Consider the following 18,316-nt stretch of genomic DNA (forward strand, 5'->3'; position numbering starts at 1 on the left):
CCATATTTTGTACGAATCATTTTTATTCTTTAGATAGAGGTTTTCATACTAAATAACCAGGTATTTAATTATCTTTGTTTGGCAGTGGCACCTCTATTTTTAGAACTATACTACTGAAGCAAAGAGTTATCACTATTTGTCCCGTTGCGTACGGTGGCCACGTGATATTTTTCAGGAACTGACATTGGCAACTTTGCAAGCTTTCCTAGTTCTAGCGTGACTTGGAGACGAAAGGTATGTCAATAAACACACATCTAATCTTTGTATTTCGAAATTGGGTTACGATGTAAATAAGAAGAAGTGCTTCAGTTGTTCGTACTTTGATTTCAGCAAAATGTTCAATATAAGTAATTGGCTTACTCTTTACCGATTTTCACATTAATTAAACACTGACTAGTTTACATAGGTCAGGATTAGTTGACAAAACAAACGTTCTAATAGCGTTTCGGCAATTCCGCAGAGGCATGCCCTTCCGATAGACCCAGGATTTATCGCTAGGATCGACCATATTATGCAACTCATTTTTATCATGGAAACTAAAAAATCTTACACAACAACGTGCATGGTACGCATTTTATGTGAACTATCTTACACTTATAAAGGGGCACGGCTGCACCTAAGAAACTACATTGACGTTAAGAAAAAGGCTCATATTAAGTTAGTTCGTTACGCGGAACCGCAGCTCCCTGTAATATAAACTGTAATGTACCCAGCCTTTCAGCGGTGTCAGCATTACAACGATAAGCTGATTTCAGAGCCCACGAACGATTAGAAAGGCCAAACTGTACTGACGAACCTACAGTGAATGTACAGTCTGATGGTTTGCAATCGCAAGAACTGATAGAATCAACAATACGATAACACGGAGAACTTAAAGAATAATGAATTGGTTGTTTAGCCGTTAGAACACGTTATTTTTATTGGCAATTTTCCATGCTATAGACAAAAAGTCGCTTCGTATATATTGGCTCCTTAATGATTTTCTTTAAGTGCGATCCACAATTGTAATATCAACTATCAGTTATTGTATATCAACAGTGTTGCGGAAGCCCACCGCGTCAACAAACAGACTATGTGTGGACACTTTTTATAATTTCAAAAAATAAAGATTTTTGGATGCCGGACTGTTTATACCCACGCAATCACGAACTGGTCAGAAAATACTTTTATTATCTTGAACAAAACTTCAATATTTAACTAGAATCTAGTATCCACAAGAATAAAACTCGTAGCTCACCAAACCGGTAAGTCTAACACACTTACTAATGTATAAGACATTTTTTTTCTTAAATATCTTATTGATTATTATTTCTTCTCTTATAAACCACTTTAATGCATTTCGTATTATTTTATTGTGCCGAAAGCAATGACGCGTACACTAAGTTTATACAGCGTTCGGGAAGCTTGTTTGACTCGAATACATGTAGAAAAAACTGAAACTTCTTTCACAACGTTGTCAATCTTTTGGTCTATTAGAAATTAATAAAAGCGTTTCCATTATTTGTTTTTCCTGTTATGAGAAGTTATAAAATTTCGAAAATACAGTACTTTTGGCCAATCAGTGCGTGTATAAGTATGTCGCCCTCTAACACATCATTCACCTTCAAGGAAGCTACTCGTCTTGTAATAAACACCATTTAATCTATCATTCAGTTAAAATCACGTTAACGATGGGAAAGGATATCGATATACGAGTATGTCTCTTATTTTCACCGTAGAACAACGGCAATTTTAGCATATCAGAGTACTTATACCGTATCTTGGCCAATACGCTTTAATTTACTATATTTGCAGAATTCCGGTCAACAAACATGGTATTATATGGGCTTTAAGAAGTAAGCTTTTTAGTGTGCCTTAACACACAATTATGTGTTACATTTTTTGTCTTAAAGTGAGTCAGATCTGTTATTGCCATATCGTAGGCTATGTTTTTTACGAATGTTTTAATCTAAACAAAAACACAAGCTGGCTTTCAAATTATATGGGAAAAAATCAATTGAAAGGCGCGCATTGACAACTGCTACTGGCTGCAGCCGTCTGCTTCGAACACTTATTCTCCGGTTAGTGCCATCCTTTATTTTCGCTTCAGCTGTTTACATTGGCCGTCGTGTGTTTGTCTGAGACGTTTTGTTGTTGTCGGTGAGCGGCAGTGTATCGATGTGGCCGTCTATGTTTGCATCGAACACTAAATGGACGAAGGGCACAGAAACGCGACCTAATATGTGACATAAGGAATAAGTGTGTATTCATATGTGTGAAGACAAACAGCTGAAATACATGAAGACTTAATAGAAATTGAATGAGACCATGATCTGTGCTCTAGGGCGACAATCAAAAGTGTGAACGAGCCATTCTCAACGATGATCACGTTTCTTTAAGTACGCGATGAGTGACAGCACATTATTTCAAAAATGCTGACCAAAGCTATAAGAGCTCTGAGCTCGTGGGGACTTTTTTTTCGTGCGCATAATAACCAACAAGTTCGATATTTAAATAAATCGCGTTTCGCGCACTTTAATAATATTCAACAGATCTGTAGACAAGGAGGATATGAACCGCTATTTGGATCTAGAACGGTAGGTTTTATATAGGTGAAGCTCATTAAATAGATAAACACATATACAGAGGAGATATTAAATAAAGAAACTGTGCTATAAAAATTGTCAATTAAACACACTTGAACGTTTTATTGATTTCACTTTAGTTTTACTCCTGTGAAAATTACAGTCTAACATAAAAAATATCATTGTTTGGGTTGTTTATCAATAACAGAAGGAAAAAATGACTAACACGTTGCATCAAACGGGCTAGGAGTGTTTACATATCCAAGCGTATGATTTTTATGTTCAGTCGAAGAGTACATCATTTTTATAACCGTCTGCCATTCCGATGACCACTTATTTATCCTGGATCTCTAGAAACTGAACTACAGGGGGCCTCAAAACACGATTTCAATACTATGTGGTGGATGGCAGAAAACGAGCAACTATAACTCCTGCATTTTTGCCACCATTATTGCGCAATAGAAGTGGATCATACTTATCGATTTATCTTGCTTGCGTATGCTGACATTTAACACTACCCTTCAGCCGTAATCGATGGATAAGCAATCATGTAATAATAAGTAATGAAAAACGCACGTATAAGACCACCAAACAGACACCACAAGCTTTTGCACCTGTACGTTTGGCGCTATTCTGTCCGTTCAAGTCCATGCGTTCATTGACGTGACTATCTGCGAAAACAGTAGAGGATCAATTTTTTTAGCACAAATAAAGTTCGGTGGTAAAAATGGCCGCTGCTGCAAAATGAAAGCTGAAAAAAGAATTTTTACAGCACTTACTTATGCATAGTTTAACCTTGTTATTAACTTGATCGTGGTAAACAGGTACGGTATTTTCACGTGCACCAGACATGAGTTCCAACATCCATGCAGTTTGAAGTTAGTGGACTTCCACGACAGCTCTTAATTTCTCGCCACTCATCTCCACAGAAATATTTTACGAGATGCATTTCAAAGTCCGCCGCTGTAGTTCCAACACGGAACTCGCACTTGTAAATTACCCAACTTTTTATTTTTAATGTCTCATTCGCCTATTAAAGGCACGAGTGAAGATATCAAAGGAAACAATTTTGAATTTAAAAAAATCAAAGTGCATCTTGAATACAAACAAGAGAGTTGCGACGCTTACCACCATTATATAAAATTGTCATTTTGAAAAATGCGATGAATATTTGTGACATTTCATATTAAGCAAGCTAATATTTTTACGAGCACGGAAGAAAGTTCGAAAATACGTGTCTACAGAATGTACAGAGTGTGACACCTAAACTGGGACTTTACCTCATTTTCCGTTTCTAATACAATATCTAAATAAATAAAACTATTTTGTCAAATTTATTTCAGCGTACTAAAAGTGTCATTCATTACAATCATACTGATTGAATACAATTAGAATTAACTATGATTACAGCCTCAGTTCGCAACCCGCAAGAGTCACTGCTGATTTTCAAAATATTTCTCTTTATCCGCACATATTTTTTTATAGTAACCTTGTGTCAAACGATATTGGTAGGTATGAACGACTTAAATCGTCACTTAAGTGCGCTTCATACTAAAAAATTCAGTAGAATTACATTTTAGACTGATAACAGATTAAAAATCCCAGAACTACAGGATCTCAAAATACGTGAAAAGCTTTAAGAATATAGCAAGGCGCGAAGAGTCTAAAAAGACTAACTGTCGGAGCTCATCTGAATGCCCCAATCGATAGTTAATGTTCTCCGCTTCTAGGCGGCCTTTAATTTCTGCATTGAAAATCCATGTGAATCAAAAGTAGATTTTTGAGCTATTCTGATTAATTTTCCACCCTTTTAGATTTAAAAGCTATTGAGACTTTTCCGATTTACCTCGCGGAACGTAGTTTTTTTGAAGATAGTTTCAACTCGAATCATCGAAGACACATTAGAACTCGATACGAACTTTGTAAGAAAATTAAAACGCATATCTTAATATAAATTGGCATACGGTGGACCAAAGCAAAAAAATATTTCGTTCCAAACCTCTGCTGTAACGTACTGACCCCGTATTTTGTTGCTATATTGAAGTAAGTGACCTCAAGGCGCACTTCTTCGTGCATAATTTCCCGCAGTTAATTCGGATTAGAAATACAAGATATGTAGTTTATGAAAATCATTTTGCGCGCTGCAAGGCCTTCATCTACTTGTTTCTTTTAAACTGTTCATTTACTTTTTGCTTAATTGTGTTATTTCGTAAAACATTGTACTATAAAATGCTCAGTATTACCAGCAATAGCACTTACAGTACCAGCTGTTGTTATATTAGCTAGAAGGAAGAAAGTCAAGATAAGAATGCTGCATATTTTAGTTATTCAAGTTCTTTATACTTTTTGTATTGGTCCAAATTGCTCATTTATACGTACATTTTTAGCTCATTAGAGATTGTGAGACACAGTTTTGCTGGAAACTGTTACCATTTATATCACCCCCGTCTTCCTCTTGCCGACAAACTGATTTCTACAAAGAAAATCACAGTCAAAGATAGTTTCATTACAACAGATAAATATTTGGTTACGCTTATATACCAATACCATTTTTATTATTAGTAAGTTTTATATGTAGCTGACACATTCCTGACACTGGATCACAAAACCCAACTGAAATATAGCAATCATTGCACGATTTTTTTATTCGATCGTTTAACCAAACAAGAAAAAAATGATCGTAAGTTTCTTTCACATTGAAAACTATGCAATAAAAATAAAGTGTCGAATGTCTATTGTATGTATGGTGTTAACAGACTGTTGCAAGCAGTGTGCTGCAACTATGAAGGAAAATTTTGTATAAGCAAATTTTTTTTAACACAGATTTTTTTCCCCATAATATATTAAAGACTGACACAATAAATATTTTACTACAACTAATATTATTAAAAGTTCGTATAAAATTAAATAAAGTAAACGCAAATTGTTATGTTTTGTTGTGCACTAAGTAATGTATCTAGCAATGGGAAACATTTTGTCTAAATATAACATATGGTGGATTTATCTCTGCCAATATCGAGAAATTAATTAGTAAATATTTTAATGTTCTTGCTATTACAGGGCCTCTTCGAATTGCCTGAATTAAGTGATCCAAATGGATTTTACCTGCTTAAGGAGAATGCAATTACCCAGGCTGAGCAGCTCATTGCCGAAGCGATGTACTCTCACAGAAAACGAAAAATGGTTACTTATTTGTCGATTTATTTAGTAATAATCTGCATATATATATAGCAAAAAGGTCATTCAATATATAGAACCCATGCTCAGACTAATAAATTTAGACTTATATTTATACTGGCTTTGTATTTTTTTTCTCACTTTATAGGTGCAGATATTTGATGATCTCTCGGATTGCCTTTGCCGAGTGGCTGATCTGGCGGAATTTGTTAAAGTAGGACATCCTCAGGGGCGCTACGCTCAAGCCGCTGAACACGCCTCGCTGGCTATCTCCAGTCTCGTTGAAAAGTACTTAAAAACAAATATCGACGATGACAATAATTTAGAATCCAATAGATGTACCACTGATACACTTAGAGACCAAGTGCTCTCGTCAAATCTTCTATTATCTTGATTGTCCTTATCTGTTCACCCCAGTTGTCCTAGACTTTCACTGGGCTATTGTAATTAGCAGTTGTTTTGAGCTAGCATTATACCTGCTGTTTTTTTCTGCTATTGTAGTGAATGCGGCAGTTCTAATTGTATTAGAGCAGCATAAAAGACAGAAGCTAAATATTGTCAGTTAGCTTAACATTGTCCTACCTCCTCCTGCCCCTCCCCCTCCCTTTATCTCAAACTTTACGCAAAGCATTCAGGTACTACTTGAGCTGTAGTTATAGATACTAAGCTTGTTCCGTCGCCTTTTCTTATAAAACGTGTTCTTTGCTTGTCCGACCGTTTTAACAAAATTCGATTATACTAACAAATGTTAACCATTCCTAACTATAAAGCGGGATTTTTCACCGGACATGATATATTGGACATAATAGACTTCTAACTTTTGAAATAACATCATTAATTTGATTTCGTCTATTTAGAATCTCTACCGCAGACCGATTCCATTAAGGTTATATACACTCGAGCTTAATATCGTCCCCCTAGATAAAATATGGCTTTTCTAGACAACTCGTATAAGCATCTCTTAGCTTTACAAAATCTACTCGTATAAAACAAGCACTTCAAAAAAAAAAAAATAAAGCATTGTTATTAATTAATGAAGTAATGGTAAGAATATTTTTAGCCCTTTTCCATTGCGATTTATTTAGAAACACAATATATGCGGGGGTGAAGCAGGACGAGAGTATAGTTTCTTTTTCGAAAAATTCGAAAATCACCTTTCAAGTTGAATTTATCCAAGTCCTATATCATTGTCACATATTTGTGCAGTTTTTTTTAATGCTTATCAAAAGAGATCCACGAGATACCTACACATTTTTTCCCAATCGCTATCAAATCACAATTTACGTACCGTGCCAAAGTACAGTGTTGCACAATATAAAATATTTATATAGAGACGCAAAATAGAAATGTATCGTAATGGAGCACAATGTGATTTTTACACTGTTTATCTAAACCAGGCTAAACACCAACCGGGAGCTGTACTCTGCGTTGCGCTCAGTGATCGAGAACGGTGACATCGTACCAACAACCAACGCCGAACAGCACGTAGGGCGATTATTTCTCTTTGATTTTGAGCAGTGCGGCATACATCTTGATGAGGAGCGGAGACAAAGGGTTGTAGCACTTAACGATCACATCCTTTATGTTGGCGGGCAGTTTCTGCAAAACTCTCACCGACCTCGTTATGTACGGCAAAGTGGAATGCCAGAAAATCTACGTGCATTGTAGGTGATTTTGCATCTACTGATAATTCAAAGGATGCAACCGTGGTGGAAGTGCAGTACGTTTTTAAATTAGCTTTAAACTTTGTAGAGTGTTTTATACGCAGAGACAATGATTAAAACAGTCGTTTTAATCATTGCGAAATTTGAAATTGAAATTTTCCGTCCGAAATTTGAAGAGTAATATTATGTTTGTATCTGACCAAAGTAAGAGCTAAATGAAACAACAAGCCTACACAGATTCATTACATGAATCATGATACACGTATTATGCATTTCCGCTGTATCAAAATTGAATATTTTTAGATGCCTAGGTGTAGATACTAAATAGGATCATTCATTAATTACGATGTATCCTCTATAAATAAAACAATGTGTCGATGATTTTGTGATTTCACATAAGTTTAGTTACTCTGAAATATGAACAAGACATTTTCGACCGATCCGTAACTGAAAAACGTGTGTTTTAAATTGTAATGCTTTTAAATTTGTTTGTCCTTCTGCGTCGACCTCGTATTTATAATGCGTACGACTTTTGACGTACCTCCCAGTTTCAATCGCGATGGTAGTGAGAACCTGGTAGTAAGCGGTCTTCAAGCAGACTGCTCTAACGAATTGGTTCGTGAGGCGGCCTATCGAATATATCTGTACCCAGACGACCATCAGCTTGGCCTTCTTGACGAACTTCTCAGGTCCCGTCATGAACTTGCAAGGCTTTGTGGATTTGACACCTATGCTCATCGAGTACTTAAAGGAAGCATTGGTAAGCATTTATAAATATCCAGCTAAATCAGTACAAAATATACCTTATTATTGATAGCTAAAGTACCCAGTCTACTGTCAAAATAGTGATAACAAGCAAGTGTGCAGAGCTTTGATAAAAAAAAAAGTAGAGAAACAAAAAAAAAACAAGAGTTCGCTCAATTAGGTTAAAATAGGACTTATATCCTTATGAAGTGGGGAAAGTCGATTTGTAAAAAATTTGTCCTAATATACCACAGAAGAGATACTTGATAAGTAGGATCTTGAATACTTGGACAGACGAAGTATTTTTTAACAATCAAAAAGACAGTTACAGGTTATAATAAATAACCAATCTATGCCTTGACGAAACTATTTGAATTGAGTTATATATACTGAAATATAATAATGTATAATAATATAATAAAGGTGAGCGATGTCCAAGAACTAAAGGGCAGACTAATAAAGCACATAATGGCCTGCAAAAAATAATCACCTGAGGTCTAACAATGTTAGAAGTCAGGTGGCAGCTCGGGGGAGAGGTCTCTTTTGCATAATAGGATCGGTACGTGAAAGAGATTCAAGGACAAGCGTTGGAACGCTTTTTGAAGGAAGAGCTTAAGTCTTCTGAAAAGTTTTTCAGCTTCGTTAGAACCCAGGAAGAAACAACTGTGAGCTTAATGCAGGCCAAGCAAGCATTGCTTCATGAAGTGGAGGGAAAGCTTGATCTTAAAGCGTTTTTATAATACGATATATAATAATACGACGGATTCGGTATCTTTTAATAAGTTACACAGCAATACAAGTAAACTTGTGTGCGGAGTCAATTTGTTTAACCAGGATTTACTTGCACCGCGTATACTAACCGGTTAATGTAGGGTTGGCTGCTGAAGGACTGATCACTGATGGCCATCACACAGTCTAGATTTGTACCGCTGCATTACTATGTATGGAGTGATATGTAGCGAGAGTCCAATTTATCCAAGTTGTGCTATTAAGAAACCGTTCGGAGAATTGTGACGGGAACAATTGGAATGAGCCTGTGAGCAGTTTATATCCCAAATTCAAGATGTAATTGCGCAGGATAGTGGTCAACACTAAATAAACGTGACCATTAGAAATGACACGTGAATCGCTATGTTGCACGTGGATGAGATGACAACTTTTTTTAAACCAAATTAATATCTGAACTCGAGTACCGCATACTAAAGAGTGAACACCGTACGATTGTCTATCTCCACTGAAAATCATTTGAAAACAAGGATTTCCATAGTTTCTATGATTCATTGACCTCACAGCAATACTTAAGGAACGATGTTTTGTTTATAAAAATAAAGCCAATCATAAATACATAATTAAATGTAGTTGGTCCAACCTTGATTTTCTGAGCATTTGCTAATTGTCCAATTTACAAGGCAAATTATCTTTTCTTTGGCTTAGCGGAAACACCAGAGAACGTAGAAACATTTCTATCGTACCTCTCTGCAGAGCTGGGTCCTCGTGCCGAGCGAGATTATCAAGAAATGATGGGTATGAAGAAAACTCGTTCAAGACACGTGAAACGACTCGAGCCCTGGGATGTTCCTTATTTTACCTCACAGGTACGCATGAATATAAAAGCCAGATTAATTTTTGAAGAAAAGAGAGCTTTTTTTTTTTATCAGTTGCTGAGCTCTCAGATCCATTATTCTGATGTGGTGATACGATATCACTAGCCAGTTTAATCATACAATTATTTATTCGATTAAATTTATTGGTGATTTGGAGCCCACAGCTCGTAGCTGTCAGACAAGTAGATTATAACTTGAATCCTTTAGGCGTATTCTTTCCTGAGAGAATATCCATGTAGGTGTTCTTAGGCAAGTCGAATAAGGTTTTGTATTTTCTGGTAGAATTATGATTATCTATAAATTTTCTATGACAGAGGAGGACTGGAAAACGACTGAGTATGGGAAGCAATAGCGCTTTTAGTTATCTAATCTACAGAGCTATTCTATTCCTCTCTGAAATGCCTTAGGCTAAACTAAATAAGTTTGTATTGGATCCGAGAGAGTATATGGCATACCTAAGTTTGGCGAGCTGTATGGAGGGCCTTGATATGATATTTAACGCGCTCTACGGCATAAATCTCGAGGTATGTATTGACCAGCATTAGTTTAACGTTACTAGAAACGGTTTTCACTTAGACATTGCTTTCAGACTATGTAATGTATTATGAAACAACAATTTGGAAGCAAAAAAATATTTCGACAGTTCTGACAAACTGGTGCGATAATAATGAATAAATAAAAAATGAAATGATGGGATGATGTGAAAAAGATGAAAATGTTCGATTTGCACATCAAGTATTCACTATGTAGCAAGGTCATTATAAAGATGATCTATCTTAAGTTGAACATGCGGCTGCCGAGAACTGGATATACTAACAGTAAAATACTAACTCAGGTCAAGATGTAGAGCAAAAGGCCATATAACTATTTTAATTATACCAAAGACACTGTTGGCTTTTATAGGTTGTGAAGCCGGAACGGGGCGAGCTGTGGCATTCTAGTGTGGTAAAGCTAGTTGTCAAAAATGCCACTGAACAAAGTCGCAATAGCTTGGCATCCCATATGGGAGTTATCTACTGCGATTTATTTGAAAGGCCTGGCAAGCCACATCAGGACTGCCATTTCACGATTCAGGGGGGTCGACGACGTAGTGATGGATCCTATCAGATACCAAAGGTCAGCTGTCGAAAAAAGCTTTCGTTTACTATGTATTCTCACGTTTTTATATATATATTTCGTAACCTTGTAATGCATTTTACGTTTGTTCTATGAGGTATCTTTCAGTATCGATACATTGAAATTTTTTCGTGTATCTATGTTTGTAGGTCTAATTTACGGTGAACGAACTGTAGTAAAGTCAGTAGTCTACCCAGTTAGCTTAATGACTTTTCATGTATTTTCATGTATTCAATCAGGTAGTTTTGATGTTAAACCTTCCGCGCGGTGAAAGTGGGGTACCTCCATTACTAACTCCCTCGCTAATGGATAACCTTTTTCACGAGATGGGTCATGCCATGCATTCGATGTTAGCAAGGACCGAATATCAGCACGTCACGGGCACTCGGTGTGCCACAGACCTTGCTGAAGTAAATCTTTTCTGTCTAAATGAATATGCCTCAAAATAGTTTTGAATAGCGATTAAATTATAAAAGTTTCGATGATGTTATTTGCCATGATTTCCAATCAACTTTATCGAGCCAATTATTTTCAGGATAGTTGTTTTTGTTAGACAATATAGTTGCATTGAAAAATGCTTAGGCTGTTACAAGCTCATCCGACAGACTTTGAAATTGAATAATTTTCGATAGCAGTCGAAATTTATCTGGTAAGTTCTTCAGTCTTCTAGAAACTAGCAAGTGAAATGAGTTTACCTCAAGAGAAGTAAGTTACAAAAAGAAAGCGTTATTAAGTTTCGAAAATCAATGCTCAGTAGTCAAGCTTTCATTCCTAGAAAATCAGAGCGTGGCAAAAATTTATCAAAGATTGGTGAAGATGTTAAGCAAAGGGGCCTGCGTGTCAAGAACGGAAGTTGCCGTTTTCAAAACTAGTGAGCAGGTAGTCAGATGTCCTGACCCGAAGGACAAAAACGTATTGTCGCAGTCGAAGAGGCTTTTTAAGAAAGAAGTTAGAATCCAAGAAGTCTGTCCGTCAAAACTGGCATTTCACATGTAACACATTACAGAAATACGACCTAACTAGTGAAAATGTAATGCTTGAGAGGGACAGGGCGGAAGTTCGATGTCACTCCGGAAAGAGGTCAAGTTCGGTGGCAGTGTCAAGAGATTTCAATGTAAGGTGGCGGTAATACTTGCAGTGGGCACCAAAGGCTGACTATCTCAAGTTCTTGGGGACTCATGGAACATCAGCACGGGAATCGAAAGCACGCAGTCGGCTACTTGATAATAACGGTAGATCTTATTGGCATGCCTTAATTTTTTCCTGGATTGAGCACAGGGGTATCGAACGTTGGCTTCAACTCGTTTATTCTTTCGATTTAAGTCCGTGTAATAACAAAGCTTTCCTTGAATTAAAAAAAGGTAGCTGGTGGCCAACGATACTAGCTGTGTCGAAATGAGATAGGTGAGTAAAAAGTAAAAGAGTGCATCTTCAATATATATTAAAAATCTCTACTGTAAACTAAATTACCCAAAAATTATTCACTTCCGAACTACGCCGGATTCGCTTGTAACAGCCTACGAACCTTGCGCAAGCAGTCTACTGTTAGTGTCTAACAACACGATAATCCATGATAGGTACCTTCCATCCTTATGGAGTATTTTGCATCGGACCCTCGAGTTGTATCAAAATTTGCGCGTCATTATCGAACAGGTGAGCTCATGCCAGCTGAAATGGCTGCTAGCCTTGACGCGTCTCGAGTTATCTTCCAAGCCAGCGAGACACAACTGCAGGTGCGTTGTTGCTATTCATAACTGCGTAAAGCTAAAAAAAATAGTACAGTTAACACGCTAACTGTTTTCCGCACATAAAACGAAAACACTACTCCTCTTAAAAGAAATTTTAATTTATTTCGAATATATTTTGTGTTTTTCCATTCAGTTAATTTCGATTATCATCATTATCCATTGCGTTAATTGCAGGTTTTCTATGCGTTTGTGGACCACGAGTATCATTCAAAATACCCACTAGCTGCGAATACGACAGAAATCTTGCGAGACGTTCAAAACAAGTTAGTATATTTGAAAATTATATATTGCGCTATTTTGTTTACCTAATACTATCATGAGCTAGGAAGAAGCAGTAAATCGATTGTGGTCCAGCGTCTCTCTGATATTTTTGTATCATACTGAAATACATACGACGCAATATTATCGTTTGCTTGAATTAGAACGTCGTATTCACTTGCATAAGCGTTGATTAAGGTTAAAAGTGCATATAATAGAGGAAAGCGTCTATTATCGTTCCTATTATCCATCCATCTTTAAGCGAAACAAGATTACGAGATACAAATTTTGTATTGCGTTGAAAATCTGTATTGGACTTGGCAGGCACTTTGGCGTAAAGTACGTAGATAATACGGCTTGGCAATTGCGTTTCGGTCATCTTGTTGGCTATGGAGCAAAATATTATTCGTACTTGATGTCACGAGCTGTAGCAGCGACATTCTGGCATCGGGCTTTTAACGCCGATCCGTTCTCGCGTTGTGTAGGTACCCGATATCGTGAGGAGGTACTTGCACACGGCGGCGCCCTCCCACCAGCGCAACTTATACAAAGTTAGTGCGGCACATGCTGTTTAATAAATATATGCAGAATGATGCTTTTAATTTGGTTTAACTCAAGTTATTGCATTGCTTTTATACAGCTTTCTCGATTTTTATTTAGATAAATTTATGACTTATATATATATATATATAAGTCACATCATGAAGTACGTATGAACTTACATCATGCTTTGCGTTAAGTTTTGTGTTCTGTATGTGTAACGTTGACGTTGCTGTTACTAGGCTGAAACTTGTTTTTACATACAGTATATGGGGCATCGGATAGACACAAGAGATACTTGCATTGAAATCAAATGCCCTATCAATTCTCATGAGAAATTTTTAGGAGTACTAGAAGTTAGCTTTTATCCGTAACTTTTAAGTTAGCAATTAATTCTCTTATTAACTTACTCGTTAAGACTATTGGCATCACAAATAAAACGATACTTTTCCATTGTCGATTGTGCCATGGTAAGCAACGAATATTATCGTAAAGATTCCTGTAAAGCTTCCAAAGTAATCTATATGTTTGGTCTTTGCTTCAGATTTCCTCAGCATCGAACAGTTGGATATTCAGCAGCTAGCAGAGTCGCTTATTCGGGACATCGATCATAGATAAATTTGTAGTTACATTTTGCGAAATAAAAAGTCGTAAGGAGCACGGAGAACTAAATTGAAGTTAAACAACAAAAAAGTTATAATTGTTTTATAATATATAATTGTGTATACATGGTTGTAAATAAATGGTCAACGCTTTATTTGAATACGTAGCGTATTCGTGATAATTAGTCTCTCTTTTTTTTAGAACTCCCTGAGATAAATGTAGCCCTTCAATACTTGAATCAGAAGTTCATAGGTTGGTCTAGTACACAATAAAAAGTCAGAAGGATGACTCGAATAGCGAGAAACATGTGCACATTTCTCTTTTTTATTATGTATTGACATTTACTTATGTAATTCACATGTATTATTTTGAGATATCTGTCGAAAAAACACTAATAAATCATTCGAATTGACATGAGATGGCTGACTCCCTGTACGACATGCAGTATTCCTACGCTCAGTATCGAACGGCCTCATGTGTCTTTAAGTTTAGTGGGTAGCCACGGCACCATCACGGGGACATTTGTGCCTTGTGGACATGCATGTCAAAATTTCAGTGTTTGAAATAAAGCGACAGCATCGTAAAGAGCTTTTGGCCGCAGTACGGACCACTTCTGTTGAATTCTGACACTGAGACACACACAGATATACAATTTTCTAAACATATTATCACTGTGGTATACTAAATAATTTAGCTGACGTACTCATGTAAAGCTTTACATCACACAGAAAGTATAAAAGATACTAAAAATATATATTAGCAGCTTCTTAGACCTTAGGTAAGACCTTCTTGGCTATGTTCTGACACAGGTATTTTACATTCATACAAAGGAAAAAAAGCTTCACTGTTATCATTAAATATAACATATGCACCTACTTTCGTTTTGTCTTATTTACTTTTTTAAGTAACACTCGATTATAAATAGCTCAATTAACAACTAATTAATACGTGTTTACATTTAAAGATATTTATCGTTATTCTACAGAAACTTTTCCTGTTTTACTAATTTCTCAAGCGAGCAACACACTTACTCTGTAGGACTCAGATCTCTTTTTTGGAAAAGACATTGGCATTTTTTTGGACATCGTGTTTATCGTAAATATAAAAAACAATCTTGAAGCAACTAATCATGAAAAATATTTTGGAGTTCCTTTTTACATGTCTATTAATTACTTTTTATGTGAGTGAATATTAAAATAATGAATAACGCAAATAATTCGATTAAAAAGTTTTCCCCTAAATACCCAAAAAAGCCACCGATAAAATTAATTCCGAACCCTCGACTCCCTTTATTTCTACTCCGTAAAAAGTGATCGTAAAAAAATATTGGTTAACACCTACATTCCATATATCTATTAGGTATTTGTTACGCAATAGGTATTGACTTTGCACATATGTGTTTGCTGCAACCTTGTAGTAAAAAAAAAGTAGAAAAACTTAGATGGTTACCTTGCAGCCGAGTGGCTAATGTTTAACTATTAATTTAGTTTGTAGTTTTATTAAAGTACTATTGCATCGGTGCAGGGCATCGTCTATTACTCTCTTTATGATAAAGTTGATAAAAATTATGATTAAGTTGTTGGTGCACCGCTTGGATGCATACTTTGGAGATTTCGTGTCTTGTCCGCTATTTGGCAACAAGATTCTCTTTGATACTTTAATAATATGTGGGTAAAAATAGTAAGAGTATTTATTAATATTTTGCTAAAAACACGAAGTTGATGAATTCAGCTAGGCTAGTACAATAATAGAACTTACCAATGCTGGACCTTGGTCTCTAATGTAATCTTTTTTGTTGCTCTTTCTATATGTTTAATCAATCGTCTTGTTTACTATATATACACTTTTCGTTGCTTATCTCTGTATTAAATCTTTATGGTGTAGATACAGAAGCCTGCAAAGATAAAAGTCAACGATTTATTCAGTTAAAATTATTTGAACTCCAGTGTTTAATTTTTGATACACATTTGCTCCCTTTTGATCAACATGACGATATGTGTGACCTTGAAATGTTGTTACCACATCTATTTTTTGTTAATTCTTTTAACTACTATTTTTTTTACAGTGAAAAGGCAAGTACGGATGCCATCTGTTAGCAATCGGTGAAGATGGTTTAACGTTATAGAGTTCAAGTGAACAACTTTCATTTTTTTGACAAGGATATGCATCGTGTGGCTCGTTGGTCTAGGGGTATGATTCTCGCTTTGGGTGCGAGAGGTCCCGGGTTCAAATCCCGGACGAGCCCATATTTTCCATCACATTTTGTTTCCTCGTTTTCCTTTCGTGTCTCTTTACTTTAAGGGCATCTATGTTTCGCCATACGCCAGTTTACTTTTAGTTTAGACAGGATTCTGGGTAACTGGGACATAAACAACTGTGTTGGGCTTTGTTAAAGACGTAGGTTTTTGCGCACGCGTAGTGAATCACTGTTTGGCTACTATTCTCGCAGCAATCAGACTAGTGGCAAATTCAATTCGATCATTACATTTAAACTTATCTTTTCCATCCTCTGGCACTGTAAGGATAAGAAATTAATTAAAAACTATAGCTTTTTTGGGCATTTTTGTATTTAATAATACGGAAATATTTTTAATCACAGGAAGAGTGATAAGTACGAGCATGTATAAGGGTGAATATTCTTTATTTATCTAGATTCACATGGATTTCCTAAAAGCGTAACCTAAAAAGCAGCTCTGGTATTGCGCAATAGATGAGCGATATATATTCAATCGCTTATCGGTATGTTTGAATGTCAATATTATTTCTCGGTATATTTTTTAAAAGCAACACGCTAAGGTAAAAATAATTAAGTAAAAGTGAGGTTCCACCGAGATTTGAACTCGGATCACTGGATTCAAAGTCCAGAGTGCTAACCATTACACCATGGAACCGCGGCGTGTGGCCGATCCTCCTTTTTGAACCAGCAGTTGACCTACTGGTCCCGTAAAACTTAATAGATAAAATATAATTGTGTATTCGAGTTTGTACAAACTCTGACTTGTAACTGGTAGATGAACAACCCAGAAAAAGCATCGCTGACTCTCCAAATGTTCGATCAGAAATGAAAGTTCTGAAATGACGGTCCAAAAATACAGTAGGATGCAACTATTCATCTACCACATATTCTTGTAACTAAATGCCTCATTGCCAATAAAAATTAATAAGAACTACACCTCTCCACGTAACCTTAAAAATCAAATACAAATGTGTAGTAAAAAACAAGGTATGTAAGTAGTGTAACTTTAAAATGTTTATTTTTAAGATACAATGTGTTTCTTCGAAAAATGGCTGTCTACACTCCTAAGGAAACAGGATATTGAAATTATATTGGTAGATTTAGGAATAAGTAAAATTCGTATCGCTTTTTGAATTACTTACATTTTCATAATTTTATATATGTTTGCTTTCTATCTTTTTATGATAAGAAATAATATCCAGAAGTTTGGGAACAATCATTCAATGTTTATGTAATATGCTTCAATATCATTAAACTTCATATACAAGCTATATAAACTTATCAAGCATTTAAGTAGGACAAGCATCTAAATGGACGAAAAAAGACTGTCTAAAGGTTCAATAGCTGACCCATTAAGCTTCTGTTCTATCTTTGCGTATATTGGTGGTCACCACCTCCTTGTAAGCCTAGTGCGTGCAATTCAGAAGCACATTAGGATTTTACGTGTGTTTTTGCGAAAACCTTAGCGGCACATCTGGCCATTAAGAGAAGCTAGCTCGTACATGTAGCAAGAAATTTGCAAAAAGTTGAATATCTTATTATTATTATATTGATCAGAGTAGTAAATGCAAACATTATTGACTTTAGGGCCCAAGTAAACACAATAGATGAATAGTCTTACCATGCCCTTTCTATCAGGTTGTCACTAAATAAATATTCAAGTGTTTTCAGGCAGCGCAATCTATCTACGTACTACTGTAATGTACATAAATTTCATACTGTTATGGAATGTATTATTATAACGATATATACACATATATATATATTCACTTATTATATATTCAATACAATAATCAAAATTTAAATTTTTCCGCCACGTCCTCTCCCCTAAATTACAGTATGTTTCTGATTCTACTGACCTTAAATTTATGCTGGCGGTTCATATGATATTATCTAGTTGATCAATAGACCAATATCTACAATTGTATAACTCATTAAACGTTGCATTTTTTCAGACAATTTTGTGGATGCATTTATAGTGTTTGTGGTGCCGAACAGGGAGGCGCGTACACTAGGGTCCCTATATATATAAGACAAGCGCGTGCGGTAAACGGAGACGCGG

At 35.9% G+C, this 18,316-nt stretch overlaps 1 protein-coding gene and 2 non-coding genes across 6 annotated transcripts; 2 read left to right on the forward strand and 1 right to left on the reverse strand.

Annotated features, from left to right (window-relative positions):
* The first annotated feature begins 127 nt into the window (after window positions 1-127).
* On the forward strand, window positions 128-14,199 carry LOC111245339 (mitochondrial intermediate peptidase). 4 transcript variants are annotated; one of them, XM_022793574.2, is made up of 13 exons: window positions 128-234; window positions 5,625-5,747; window positions 5,890-6,029; window positions 7,139-7,405; window positions 7,954-8,165; window positions 9,584-9,744; window positions 10,161-10,277; window positions 10,657-10,869; window positions 11,109-11,279; window positions 12,447-12,602; window positions 12,792-12,880; window positions 13,200-13,426; window positions 13,960-14,199. In XM_022793574.2, the coding sequence occupies exons 2-13, from the start codon at window positions 5,721-5,723 to the stop codon at window positions 14,031-14,033; spliced, it is 1,854 nt and encodes a 617-aa protein (XP_022649309.1). In that variant the 5' UTR covers window positions 128-234; window positions 5,625-5,720; the 3' UTR covers window positions 14,034-14,199. The 4 variants fall into 4 exon arrangements, with proteins under 4 accessions (XP_022649309.1, XP_022649308.1, XP_022649310.1 ...); XM_022793572.2 differs by lacking the exon at window positions 128-234 and adding an exon at window positions 2,074-2,576; XM_022793573.2 differs by lacking the exons at window positions 128-234; window positions 11,109-11,279 and adding an exon at window positions 2,069-2,576.
* Window positions 14,200-16,191: 1,992 nt separating this feature from the next.
* TRNAP-UGG (transfer RNA proline (anticodon UGG)) lies at window positions 16,192-16,263 on the forward strand. The gene has a single exon. It is a non-coding gene; the product is annotated as a tRNA-Pro (tRNA).
* A 574-nt stretch (window positions 16,264-16,837) lies between these two features.
* Window positions 16,838-16,909, reverse strand: TRNAQ-UUG (transfer RNA glutamine (anticodon UUG)). Its single transcript has one exon. It is a non-coding gene; the product is annotated as a tRNA-Gln (tRNA).
* Window positions 16,910-18,316: the final 1,407 nt, after the last annotated feature.

This window comes from Varroa destructor, unplaced genomic scaffold (genome assembly GCF_002443255.2).
Source record: "Varroa destructor unplaced genomic scaffold, Vdes_3.0 BEIS01000002.1, whole genome shotgun sequence".
NCBI classification, from domain to species: Eukaryota; Metazoa; Arthropoda; class Arachnida; order Mesostigmata; family Varroidae; genus Varroa; species Varroa destructor.